The 13,954-nt window shown below is 41.9% G+C and overlaps 1 protein-coding gene across 8 annotated transcripts in view; it reads left to right on the plus strand.

Annotated features, from left to right (window-relative positions):
- LOC129114086 (RNA-binding protein Musashi homolog 2) overlaps nt 1-13,954 on the plus strand; it is a 234,063-nt gene that overhangs the window by 76,715 nt on the left and 143,394 nt on the right. For all 8 annotated transcript variants that reach the window (XM_054626605.1, XM_054626604.1, XM_054626610.1 and 5 more), the window contains one exon: nt 1,814-1,906. In XM_054626605.1, coding sequence (XP_054482580.1) covers nt 1,814-1,906 — 93 coding nt within the window. The remainder of the gene's footprint in view (nt 1-1,813; nt 1,907-13,954) is intronic.

Here is a 13,954-nt window from a genome sequence, read left to right on the forward strand (position 1 = left end):
GATTAGTGAATTCGCCCAATACTGTGTTTGCATATTTAAGACTTTGGCCAACTGCACATTTTCAGTGGTTAGCGAAAGGCTTTTCTCAGTGTAATAAAAGATCCATGCTTATCTTTTTATGGGTCTCAAAAACAAACTCTTCTTGCCGTTGCCAGCACCTCTAGCCCTGAAGTACACGCTGTGCATGGAGCTCTTTTAAACTTTTAAATTGGAGTCTCAAAATGTAGACCGCTGAAAATGTATAACAATTTGTCATGCACCATATTTTGTTTTTCCTCAGATGGCTTAATTGAATTTTGTGGTAAAACAATATAATGTAATAAGAAAAACATGAAAAATAACAGAAGTAAAAAAAAAAAAGAAGAAACTGCAATAGCAGAGGGCCCATGTGTGGGAGGCTGTGTGCATATGCGCAGGCTATGTGCCTGTGAGACTGTGTGCACCTGGAAAGCACTTGACAGATGGTTACTTCAGCTCGAGCTGAATGTTGCTTCTTTTTTTTTTTTTTTTTTTTTTTACAGTGTTAAGCCTCTTTCATAGATTGAAAGTGTTGCGGTCAGCGTTTTTGATCAAGGCGGACTCTTTCTCTTTCTTGATAGTTTGCTCTGCATCTCCAGAGTGTGTTTATTCTGCCCCGGCCATTTATTTTTTGTTTGATTCCGGTGAGCTGAGGGAGATCAGAGCTGAGTATTTCTCTGCTGCCCGTTCTCCTTTTTTTTTTTTTTTTTTTTTTTTTTTTTTTTTTTTTGTTTGCCAGTAAGATAACAGAGCAGTGCATTAAAAATCATTATATGCTGACATTATATCAGTAAATTCCCAAACTGTAGTATAGATTGGTGGAGATAGACAATAACACATCGTACTCTGGTCCTTTCTCCATTGGCCAAACCAGACCATTAGTTTAGACAGAGGTCAGCTGAGTGTTCCAACAGCCTCTCACCATAAGGTCAGATCAGGCCAAAGCTATATTCATTGAAACAACATCGGTGCCATAAAGAAACAAAGTGCTTGAGCGTCAGTAATAAGTGTCTTTACACTTTTTCTTTGACCTTTAAATAAAGAATACAAAACCTAAATCCTGAATTTCTCTTTGGCAAATAATAAAGGTTGATCTTATTAATAAAACAGTTTAATTTGTCTCAATTCATATGTCCATGTAATGTTGGCGCGTGAACACCGTTTCATACATTCATGGGTTAATTTTTAGTCGTGTGCAAAAAGAGAAATAGTGCCTCGCAGATTTTACTCTGTCACTGGTGTTGTATTACTGTATTTCCCTGAGAAATTGTCCTCCTAAATTTAGCCTGCACTCTCTGCAGCAGATGTTCGTGCCCTTTTTGATGCCGTGGGTAATAATCCTTAATATTCTTGCTGTTTGAAACTAAATGAGGCTTTAATGCACTCTGATTCCATCTTCCAGCACTCATTAATTTTTATTTTTTTTATAAATGTCCATAAATTATTTCTTTTTTTTTTTTTTTTTTTTTTGTTTTGCAAAGATGAACAGCAACTTTTATGGATGAAATGGAGGTCTCTAATTGTGTGACAGTCTGTTTTGATTAGAGCTTCAATTTGAAATGCCATCGTGACGGGAAAATTCACAGAACTGCTTTGCTTCGCCACAAGTGTTTTTGTTCCTGCCGATACCTTCAGCATTCGCGATCTTGTGTTTATGAAACGTGATTACTGTTTATTCCTGTTTAGCGACAATGTATCCTCGCTCCTTTATGTCCCTCGCCATCACAGGTGCTGCTTGATCGGTGCGTTTGAAGCCTCACCACTAATCCTCTCCTCTCGCCCTTTTCTTTTCCAGATGGTCACAAGAACAAAGAAAATATTTGTGGGCGGCTTGTCAGCCAATACAGTAGTGGAGGATGTGAAGCAGTATTTTGAACAGTTTGGGAAGGTAAGACATTTTCCTTTTTTTATTATTATTATTATTATTACCCTGCACAGTGTTCATTGCATGCTGTGTCGTTGGGTGTTCCACAAAAATGAAAGCCGTATCATCATTAAGAGTGAAATATGTTAATTGGATAATTACACAATCAGTGCACAGTGCCCCCTGTCACTCAGCGAGTGTCATTATGGTTTAGACCACACGGCCAGCACTGCCATCTTCACAGTGATCAGCGAGGAATTTGAGGCTTAAAAGAAGCCGGCGGCACGAGTTAGGCTCTTTTCCTGACAGTAAGACAAATAAATCTCTTATCGTGACGAGCAAACAACTGAAGACATGGCAATAGCCTCGCATCGCCTACAAATACCCGGTCAACAACATGCATTTTTGCTCACAGAGCAAAAACAAGCAATGGCAACCAGCTGCAAGTAACACACACACACACACACACACACACACACACACACACACACACACACACACACACACACACACACACACACACACACACACACACACACACACACACACACACACACACAGCCAGTTCATTCAGCAGAGGCTCATATTCAGCTGTTTGTTCCTGTCTGCTGCAGCAGTTTTCTGCACGCTGCTCTCATGACCGATACCCCCAGCAGAGTGTGGCGTACATGCACACACGCTTTTCACACAAGGACATGCACACACACACACACACACACACACACACACACACACACACACACACACACACACACACACACACACACACACACACACACACACACAAACGAGGTTTGATACAGTGGCAGCATTTCACAGATAATGTCCCCCACACCGAGCGGAGATCCATTTCCCTCATGCCATATTCCACATCAGTCAAGGTCACCTTCAGCTGCTACAGTCCCCGTAACACCAGCTCTTGACCTTGGGTTTAAACAATTTCACTGAGGATGGATTTTTCATGGGCACATTATGAACAACGTCCCGAAGGAGATTGGAGGATTTGCAAATTAATAGAAAACTGTTTTTTGTTTTTTTTGTTGCTCCGAGACAATACGCAACCAGCTCTCCCGCTATAAAGCCCTGTGTCATATTCTTGACTTAAAGGGAAGCAAGGTGAAGGACTTTGTTTTGCTCTTTATCTGTGCAAGTGGCATTAAAGACCTCGTCGTGGCCCGGTCCAAATAAAGACGGCTTATTTGCACAATAGAACGCGGCGGGCAAATATTCAGCACGACTTCGCAATCAATGGATCTGAGAAAGGGCCTCCAAATGATTTTCGACTTGATTGAATGACATAATTGACTTGATTATACAAAGTTTTTTTCCTCCTTGAGGAATCCTCAAATGCTTAGGAGGAAACAAACAAATCAGACTGATTGAGCGAGATCTTGTGCATGTTTCTGTGTGTGTTTTTATAGCCTACTTGTGCATGCTCGGATGTTTTCTGCAGTGCCGCTCTCGCCATGCGTGAGTGTGTCAGCGATTAAGTGTATTTCTGTGGGTGCGTGATTAAGGGTGCACGTGTGTGTCTACGTGTGTGTGTACGCGCAGGTTTGAGTGTCTTCAAATCAGAGTGGATATTGTGGTCTATGGTAGACGAGATGCAGAGCAAAAGGAAGTGTCATTTTTTTCTGTTTTGTGTGTCATCCTTCCTTTCTGCCTTACACATCCCGGGATTTATTAAATAACCTGCCTGTCACTGCAACCTACCATTATCGCCATGCAAACACACACACACACACACACACACACACACACACACACACACACACACACACACACACACACACACACACACACACACACACACACACACACACCACTCTGAGGACTTAGACACAGAGTGGGAAAACCAATTAATTCAGTTTTCCCTCCGTAAGAATCTTGGTGGCAGTATGTGTATCAGTCTGTCAGTCACCAGTCAGTCTTTTCTGTTCGTCTCTCTGCCTGTGTGCATGTCAAGGGGTGGTGGTGGAGCGGGGGGGCATTAGCCGGCGTGGTCACGGGGCAGCTAGTTATTTATATTTCCGGGGAGTGTGTTTTTGAAGCACTTATCAATCATCGTGCAACTACAGCTTAAGGCGCCAGCAAATGTTCTTCCTCACTGGGAACAAGCCGTTTCACTGATATTATTTTGCAAGCACTGTGTTTACGTGTGTGTGTTTTGTGTGTGTGTGCGTGTGTGTGTGTGAGTGTGCGAGGCGGCATAGGCCAATTAGCAGGATGTGGTCCACAGAGATGGCGGCGGTTGGGAGGCAGTGGAGGGGAAACAGCTGGTGTGGCCACAATTGGGTCACAGGTTCTGTCTGTATCCCTCCACACTCTCTCACTCCCCCATGCCCCCCGCCCAACGCCACCGCCTCAGTCCCTCCCTCCTGTCTCCATTCTGTCATGGGGGAGAGGTGGCATTTGTTATGGGGAGAGGCTGACAGCTCTCATGCACATCAGTCTCTCTGCCACTCTCCCAGCCGTCACCATTAGAGAAGAGCACATGCCCGAGACCTGGCACAACTTCAGAGGAGAACTCCTCCACAGCAACATTTTTTTTTTTTTTTTTTTTTGTTGCCTACAGAACATGCTGAAGGTGTGCATTCGAAGTGTTTGTGACAGTCATTTGAACAGAGCTGAAGTGTGGTTCTGTTTGACTGATTCTAATGCATCTCAGATGGATCCCATTACCTGCCTAATAGTAGCCACATCCTGCCTTGCATTTCTCTTTTTTTTTTTCTTCTCTCAGGCAGCAAACTACACCTTAGCCCTGCGAGCCAAATGAGACAATCTTATCAGCACTGCCTGGCCTCCCTTTTATATTCAAGGACTCTTAACTGGAGGCTGCTGCTATTTCGGTCTTGCAATAAAGTCAAATGAATCAGTGTGCTGTTTGTGCTATTATGTGCAAACTTATACATTGTTAGGGAAGACAGTGTTAGCCCTTAGAGATCACTTTTTTGTCCTCTTGTGCAGCCCTTGCAAGTAGCCATTTTGTTGCTATTTTCATCTGATAATTTTGTTATGTTTTGCAGTATCATTTGCAAGTTTTTTTAAAAATACATTTACCTTTCTGTCTTTTCTGTGGTTTGCATAACAAGCATCGTCAACATCGGAGAGACCAGCAAGAGTACGCTGTATTTTAAAAGATAAAAAACCTAGTGTTGCCAACTTTATTTGAATGAAAGTAGCTAGCAGCGCTAGCTCCAAAAGCTGCTAAAAAAATTCTCTCTAAAGACCCTCCCCCAAAATGTTGATAATGAACATCAATATATGATAATGAAAGTAACAACGAACGTGGCTTTTGTCAGTTCTCAAAGCTGTCAAGCTGGCATCTTCATTTGGGCTAAATGAAATGATTGGACAGGCTTATTACAGTCCTGCAGCAGCCACAGATAGCAACATTTAGTGTTTTAGTAGAGCATTTGATTTATTGATTTCTGTTGGGTTTTTATTGTATGGTGATAAATGCCCCCTTAATTTCCAATAAATTAAACACCTTCTTACAAAACACCTACCACTCCAAACTCTTCCACTGAAGCAAGCACTTGATTAAAGCTAGGAGTTGGTGTGATGACACCTTATAATTTAGGATCTGACGTACCAGCGGATCCCTGCCCAGGCATGAAAAGACAGCATAATTAGCTTGGGTGGCTAATGCTTCCTCATTGGTTTATTGTAATCAGCTTGTAAGTGCATCTCATAGTGTCCTTATTGGGCTAAGCTGGAACAACTCCTGCTCACTGACTCCGTTTCTGCACTCCGTGTCCATTGGCTGGGCTTTGCAATGCAAGCCTGAAGCTGACTTTTAGTTTAATCAGAGCTACTTGCTTCCATGTCACTGGACTGCCACAATCGTCCCTTTATGTCCAGGCTGTCCTGGTTCTCATGCTCCACTGGTCCAGAGCCAGATCCTGGAGGTGGAGTTGAATGGGAGGAGGATGAGGAGAACGAGGAGGAGCTTAACCAGTTCACTGCCACTGGGCTCAGGAGGGATAAAGGTAGAGACACAAAGCTGAGCCTGGAGTCCTAAGATGAGACGATAGTCTCAAAGTAGGGGGGTGGAGGAAAGGGTGATGACCTGTTGGAGGACATTGCAAAGTTACCGATAGGAGTGAGCCGATGGACAGAGATCATTGTCAAAGTACTGAAGAGGAGAGATCAGGCTACAGCGGAAGCAAGCTGTAAACGTCCATCGTTTTCACCTTTGGCCGGCCAAGCGTCTGCATACTTCTCTCATACGGTCACTGAGAGGAAGCAGATGAGAGGAAATTATATAAGCTTCAGAGAAAAAGATTCCTTGGTTTGTGCATGCAATTCGTTCTGGGGCTTTGATAATCTAATCCCATGGCTGACATTTTGCGTGCCCTTAGCTTTTTGTAAAAAGGAAGAAAAATAACAGTGTGACCGTCAGTAAAGACTGTATGAATTCATTTTGCATACCTTAGTGCTTTGCTCTTAACTGTATTGGAGATTTTTAGGTATTTCATGTAAAACACAACAACAACAAAAAAAAAACAATTTCCAACAGTGCCTATATTGTCCTAAAATCTTGAGGATAAGATAGCAGACTAAACTGTGTGGACATTTATCAGTGAAATAATGTGGTGTGCTTCTCAGAACTGTGTCCTGTTGCATTATTCTAATGTTGTAAAGTTGATTTGTCTCTTTGGAAATTTGGACATGAATTACTTTTAGTATCAGCCCTGCCAAAGTGAATCTAAGTACCTTTGCAGATTTAACAAAGCACCAATAATCATTAATGCACTTCTTGCCTTATGTATTTGATTGCAGAATGAAATGTTTACCTTGTATGAAAATGCAATGAAGCTCCTACAGTGACAACACCTTTATAGGGCTTAAACTGGAAACAGTGAAGGCTGCACATTGAATGCACTTTGGACTTGCAATCGAAGCTCTGGAAGCTCTGAGGGGCTCTGATCATTGTTGAAAATAGCAAACATGGATGATTAATGCGAGAAAAAAAAAACACTTTATATGAGTGAAAAGAACCTAATCAAAAGGCCACAGTCCTTCATTCCACTCCCTCAGCTACTGCAGGTGCACATTTGCATGCCATTTACATGGCAGCTCGCAGTGACCACTACCACTCCGACGTTTTCAGCGTCCATCATCCGCTGACATTCTGTGATTGTTTCCTCTCCGCCGCCGCTCGCCCCAATCAGTTGAGGATATAGTCTGGTTCCAGTGATTATAAGGAGTGATCAGAGCAGCGATGATGGAGCATGTGCCTTGCAGTGGAGATTTAGCCAGAGGCTTCAATCTCATTGCAGTCACTTGTAGTTAGTGACTGAGACTATGGCAGTGAGAAGGGCAGAGCAATATAAATGAATTGGCTATGAATGTGGTTACGGCTGCGGTGCTGTGGGGACACACAGAGGGAAAGGGCCAGTTAGACAAACTATTTCATATCCCCCTTGACCTTTATTTGCCCAGTGGCCCAGCAACATTTCCAATAAAGTAGCTTTTAAATGGCCACTGAAGAATTGAGCTATACTATGCACATCATTTTTTTGTGTGTCTGTCGTTGTATAAAAGCGATCGTGAGCGTGTTTACCGCAGGTTTCTGAATTTTTACTTAAAGGATAAGACCTTTAACAAAAGATTAGATAGATTTTTTTTGCGTATTGCTGATCCTTAGAAATACCCGTCAGGCGGCCTCCTCCGACAGCTAGATGCTGTGCAGCCAAGGCGGCTCTCAAACAGAGCTGTGGATCAGGAGAGATTGACACCTTTCTGTAGGTGCGTAGTCTCATCTCCCAGCTGTCCCCCCACTGAAATGGCTCCCTCGGGGATAAGCCGGGATTGGCTTGATTGTGTTATCGGCGAATGATCGGGTCATTGAATGATGGAATTTTGAGCCCCTGTTCTGCTTAAAGAATGAAATGTTTAAAGAAGATTGACTGTGATTGGATCAGATCCAGCACCTGCTCAAAGGGTCAATCAGGTGAAGGCAGGAGGCAGCAATCTCTGCCGGGCTATTGTGACACGAATGGAAGGGGGAAATTAATGCGTGTGTTGGGGAAGGGGTGTTGGTGGTCGATGGATGGCAGTGTGTGTGTGTGTTCCATTCAACAGGGAAGAGGTTGAAAAATGTCATCAGAGGAAGTGTCATGAGTAATTTGCAGCAGTCTCACCATCAAACCGGTGTGTGGAGGTGGACGCCTCCACCTTCACGCCTCCACCTCAGCCTTGCAAACGGCAATCTAGTCTTTAGGGAATCCCATGTGGGAGAACACTTCCGTAGGATTCCAGATTTCAAAGAAGGGTTTTATTTTCCAGAGATGGGTGGATGCTGTTTGTGAGATTGGAATGGAATAAAGGGTCTGAATGGCGGGAGCCTGGCTGGACATTATTTGAAGGGAGGTCCAGGGAAAAGCTTTGAGGAAACTGCATTTGAGCATGTTTTGTCAACTTGAAATTGGCTCAAAGTAAGAAGATAATTCTATTTTTTTTTGTGTGAGAGCATGAAATAAAATTGGCCCTGTATAGTTTTCCTTGTTAGCACAAAAAAGACATGCATACATTCAGCGTTACTCACCAAAATGCATTTTGCATCCTTGAAGTCTAACAAACGTGTGAAGAGGATTTCCTTCCTCAAAAAAGCTTTTTGCAAAGCCAATTTATTAACAATTTTAAATCCAGCATCCATGTTTTATCAGCTTGCAGTCTTCCTCTCTCTTGCCTTTTGCTGGCACAGTGCAGCATATGTGGGCGCATTACCGCCACCTGCATGTCAGTGGAACAGTGTCACACCATGGGTAGGACTGTGTACAGCGTCACCCAAGTGCAACTTGCACTGTGCAAACAAAGCAGGGAGTCGCTCATAGACAAGCAGCTCCATAGTGCTACTAGAGGTCTATTGTACACAGGGAACCTTTTCAGTAAGCGTTGTGACTCCTTCTACCTCAATTTTTGCTTCCATAATGTTTCTTAGCCCTTATTGTTTGGCACATAGTAGTCATATGGTGGTATATTTCAGAATTTTCTTCTCTTTTCTTTGAAGTTTGATGTAGTCTCTTCAAACAAACCCATTTTTTGTGCCTCTCAAAGTCTCTGGTCAGCTTCATATATGGATGTATTGTGCATCTTATTTATCAGTTTAAATGTTGGACAAAGTAAATACTGTAACTGCATTTAAAATGAATTATGGATTACATATAGTGTATATGTAGAATCAAGGTTAGCCTAAAATGTTTGTGACAAAATGTATTTTATACTCAAGAGGTCAAATGTGAAATCACCTTATAGAAACTAGTGTACTAATCAGTAAAATTGATTACTTTTTTTTTTTTTGGTGGAACCGAAGGCAACTGTTGGTTCACAACAGTGCAATTACTAATAAGTAGCAAAAGCAAAAATTGTGAAAGTGCTACAACAAACATTTACATTTGTAGCTAATGTCACCAACCGCTGATGAAGGTCAAGAGTCAACTCCTAGATCGTGAATAGTTAACCGAAGCATCATAACCAGTAAATAACACAGGAGACTATTCAGTGAGCTCTTTACCACCTCTTCCTTCATTAATGAGGAATTGGACTGGGACACAACCAAACTCTGCCATAGCAACATGCAAGGAGAATACAAACAAGCATAATAGCTCACCTGCTCATAAGCACCGAGGCTGTTGGTTGACAGCATAGATAGACCGACTGGTTTGGGAAGTAGGAGACGATAGGGTTAAGTTGCTTCTTAATCATTTAAAAACATTACCATGACATGTAAAGTCTGCTAACTTTCTATTACTCAGAAGATGGAAGGATGGATGGAACTCATTTTCTTGCTATGGCTCAATTCATGTTTTAAGTGTTGTGCAGATGAGACATATTTGAGTTGAGGTCCACAGAAGCCGACGCCGGCCTCTGAGTGACGGACCTTGTGTCTCTGCTAGTCACAGCCAAATGAGAAACAAAATGATGGTGTCAAATTTCAGCTGTCGTCTGATAGGCTTTTCAAGATGATGCGAAACCGCTTTTCAACCCAAATAACCCTTTTTCATCCTCATCAGACATTTTTCTTAACAGCAGGATTTTCAGTGCTCCACAACACCCCCACCCCCACCCCCCACCTCCAGGAAAAACCAGTGAGCGTGAGCCATGACTCAGCACCACCTGGAGATCAGGCACAGCTCAAATGATGACGATGCGGTATGCTCGTGGTACATCTGAGCTGATTCGCACAGCTTGTTAAAGGTGTTTGTGCGTTCCTCTTGATGGATTTATCCCGAATACCTAAACGGTAAGGCGATTGGCAAACAATTCTTGAGTTTAAAATGCTACTCTGATGCTTTATTCACAATATTATTCAATTTCCAGGCACATAGAAAAAAAATTCAATATTGCCATTTTTTTGTCTTCAAATGTTGACGACTTCAGCCCATCTCCAGTAGTGGATCTTGCAAAGTGAATCTAACAATATATCTAGAGAAAATAAGTAAAAAACAAAACAAGAGCTTTTCTACTGGCTGTCAACTTGCAGTCCTGATAAACATGTAAAAATGGAAAGATATACTGCAGAATGATGGTTTCAGAGCAAGTTAATTCCATGGCCCCCCCATACAGATTTAATAACATCCTCTTCATAGACCTGCCTTTTTTGTGAAATGGACGTTAAACCAAAGCGATAAAAGCATTCTTTGCCATCAACATTTGATTGACTGGCATCCCATGGCAATAACTATCTATATTTCTATAGCACAAGGGGAATTCAGTATAAGTGTTTTTGAAAAAAGACTTGGAGTAGCCTGTTGCCTGTGCTTCTTCAGCCACCTACTACAGTGTGACCAAGTCCACAGGCAGCTCCAGCTCATGCTATGAGTGCCTCCTACACATTGCAAAGCCTTCTTGAAATCACCGGGTAAATGCTCTTACATGGATATGTACACAATGTGCAAAGTCTCAAAGGTTTCATGTATCTGAAAGGCTCACTCCTGTTTGTCTGCATGTCCTCAGGTCTGTTAGTGTTAGATCATCTACGTTTAAGGCCCAAAGTAACCCACTGTCTGCAAAGATGTAGTTGTTAGAAACTGGTTGTTAGGTTTCGTGTCGACACTACTGTAAAAATCCAACATTGGTAGTGACAGTCTCATTACATCCTGTGATATTTAGCTGGGGCAGAGTAAGTAGGCCAAACAAAACGGGGTAATTACGATGAAAAAAATTAGTTTCAGCAAGAGCTATGAAAGCAGTGGTTCCAGTTTTTCAACCTGTTCCCAGCTCTTTTTTGTTAGGTTTTATCTATTTGATGTTAGAGCTGTGCTTATTTTGGCAGCTTTAATTTTGTATTGTGAAAGCAGCTCTGGGAGGCTTTGCTTAGGTACACCTGTGCCTTTAGCTAAATGCTAATACCGTCATGCTTCAAGTTCATTTTTATCAAATGCATAACAATTACAGAAGCGGTCGTTGTCAATGAAAATCTCCGGTCTTAAGCTCACTCCAACAGGAGTATCTTACTTTTAACAGCGTGTTCACAGTGGAAACATGCTGTTGTGGACACATTGACATTGTGACCTAGCAGTGCTGGATACAAAGTCAGGGGATCACAAAAGTGGTTTCATCATCTGGGAACTATGTGCCAAATTTTGTGGCAATCCCCTCATTGGTGGCCAAGATTTTTTGACCCAAAAAACCCAGAAATGTCAATCTCATGGTAGCGATAGAGAAAAAGTCACTATGAAGTCATATTAACCTCTGGGGACCATAAATGTCTGTACAAAATGTAATTGCATGCTATCTCACAGTTTGTATAGATGGATAGATATTTCCGTCCGAATCAAAGTGATGGTGGCTAAACAAGGTAAAATGGCTAATACAGCTTTCTGAAGCCTTTATCATTTATGGTTCATGTGTTTTGTTATTATGTGGAGCAACTCATTTATTGCTTTGTTGAGACAGGTCAAAGCATAGGGGTTGAAACACTGTGGGTGCCAATTAATTTGTTAATTTATAATAGCAACACGGATACAGGGAAATGACTCGGTCCTCATCTACTGTACTTCACAGAGACGGAAAGGCCTAGAACTGTTTGCATAGCATTGCAAGGGACATTTACTCGGATGTAAATTGACCACCGATTGTATGCCAGAGATTATTGGTTAGAGTTTGAAATGAGTGCACTTATCCACCTATTTGCATGTGTTTAGCTAATTGAGCTAATCAAAGTCCTCATTTGATCCGAGACTCAGAAAGTGGCTGACACATTATACAATGCAATTTGGAAATCTAATTTAAACTTGTGTTGAACTGGTTTGTAGCAATTATTATGTAGTTTTTGTTTTAGGAATGTCATAAACATGGACGCGGCTGTGGCGTAGTGGAGATCAAGGTAGTTCTCCAATCAGAGGGTCGGTGGTTCGATACCCGGCTTCGGCAGTCGATGTGTCCTTGGGCAAGACACTTAACCCCAAGTTGCTCCTGAAGGCTTGCCATCGGACTGGATGTTGCATGAACGTTAGTTAGAGTCTGATGGTGGCACCTTGCATGGTAGCCCTGTCATCAGTGTGTGAATGGGTGAATGATATGTAATACACTACTGATTGTAAGTCGCTTTGGATAAAAGCGTCTGCTAAATGACTGTAATGTAATGTAATGTATATATTTAAATACTGTATGACCAGGACCAATATAATAACTTTTTTCCTTGATTCACTCCATGGGCAATATATTCTGATCATTAACATCTTAAACAATTACAAGCAAGTTTTGAATAGTGAAGTAATAGCTCTCTTGCGGTTTCTTTTCAAAGCCTTTTTAAAATGATTGAAGGTAACATACTGTATGTCACGCTCAACAAAAGCCCATTTTTCCTTGAGGCAACTGTATGGCAGTCGGCAACTTAAAGGGGAGCTACCTGGGGCAGAATGAAATGAACATGTTTGATGTTTGACAGTGTAATGACAGCGTAAAGATTTACGTTGGTGTTCGACCACACTTTGGTTGAGATCACACAATCAGCATAGGCGCTATCTGTTCAAGGCATTAGTTTTTTATTTTATTTTTAAATATCCGTCTTTCCCGAGCATCTCACTGGAAGTAAAAAAGCTCTTCACTGGTGTAAAATAAAATGGTGAAAAAAAAATAGTTATAATGAGATCGCCATGGGATAATAATGATGATAATAATAATTCTGTATTTGTTAAACAGTACTAAACAATATTAAACCTTGAATCCCCAACAAGAGCCGCATGGATTGAAAACCCATGTCCACATGTATCATAAAGAAAATGTAAACTGGTGGAATATAAAATCATGTGATTATTCAAAGATCAACCTAATGTAAAGTCAACAGCACTGAGCTGTGATTCTCCGTAGTGGAAAGAGGTGATCCGTAATTACGTGAGACATTTCTCTAGTTGTTAAAACAGAAAGCACTCTGGGTTATGGGCCGAGGTGAAGGTCGGCGTTGAGAGTGGTGCATCTTGCGGCTGCGTTTTATGTTGAGGCTAATTCACACACGTGCGTCTACATGGCAGTCATTACGTTTTCCTTTGTTCAGCTGACCTCTGTGTGATTTACTCTTGATGCCTAAGCCTCATATGTGTCCCTGTGCTTTTTTTAAAAACATTGTTTCTACTCTTAAGAAAGGAATAAGTAGTAGTGAGGGAGCAGATACGGTGCTGGAGAGCCACAACACATCCCCTATCTTAGCCGCCATGCCATGAATAATCTTTAGCTTATTTTCTGAAGTGGTATCTCAGGGTTCTGGTCGAATTGTCTAAAAGCTAAATAAATCTGCTTGATTGAACTAATGGCACAGAGCCAAGATCTGGCACCAAGTCTCGTCTGTCAGCGTAATCTTTTTGTCACGGACACATTGACCAGGCTCCTACACACACACACACACACACACACACACACACACACACACACACACACACACACACATACACACACACACACATACGCACACACACATACGCACACGCCAAAGCTCCCTCCCAAGCCACTTCCTGATCAGGAAACTTTGAACCCAACATGTGGCCCATAAGTCCTATCCACAGGTAATTAGGTTTGATGGTTAGTTGAGCAGAAGCATGGATTTTTATCCTTCTTTCCGTCTCG

This window comes from Anoplopoma fimbria, chromosome 24 (genome assembly GCF_027596085.1).
Source record: "Anoplopoma fimbria isolate UVic2021 breed Golden Eagle Sablefish chromosome 24, Afim_UVic_2022, whole genome shotgun sequence".
NCBI classification, from domain to species: domain Eukaryota; kingdom Metazoa; phylum Chordata; class Actinopteri; order Perciformes; family Anoplopomatidae; genus Anoplopoma; species Anoplopoma fimbria.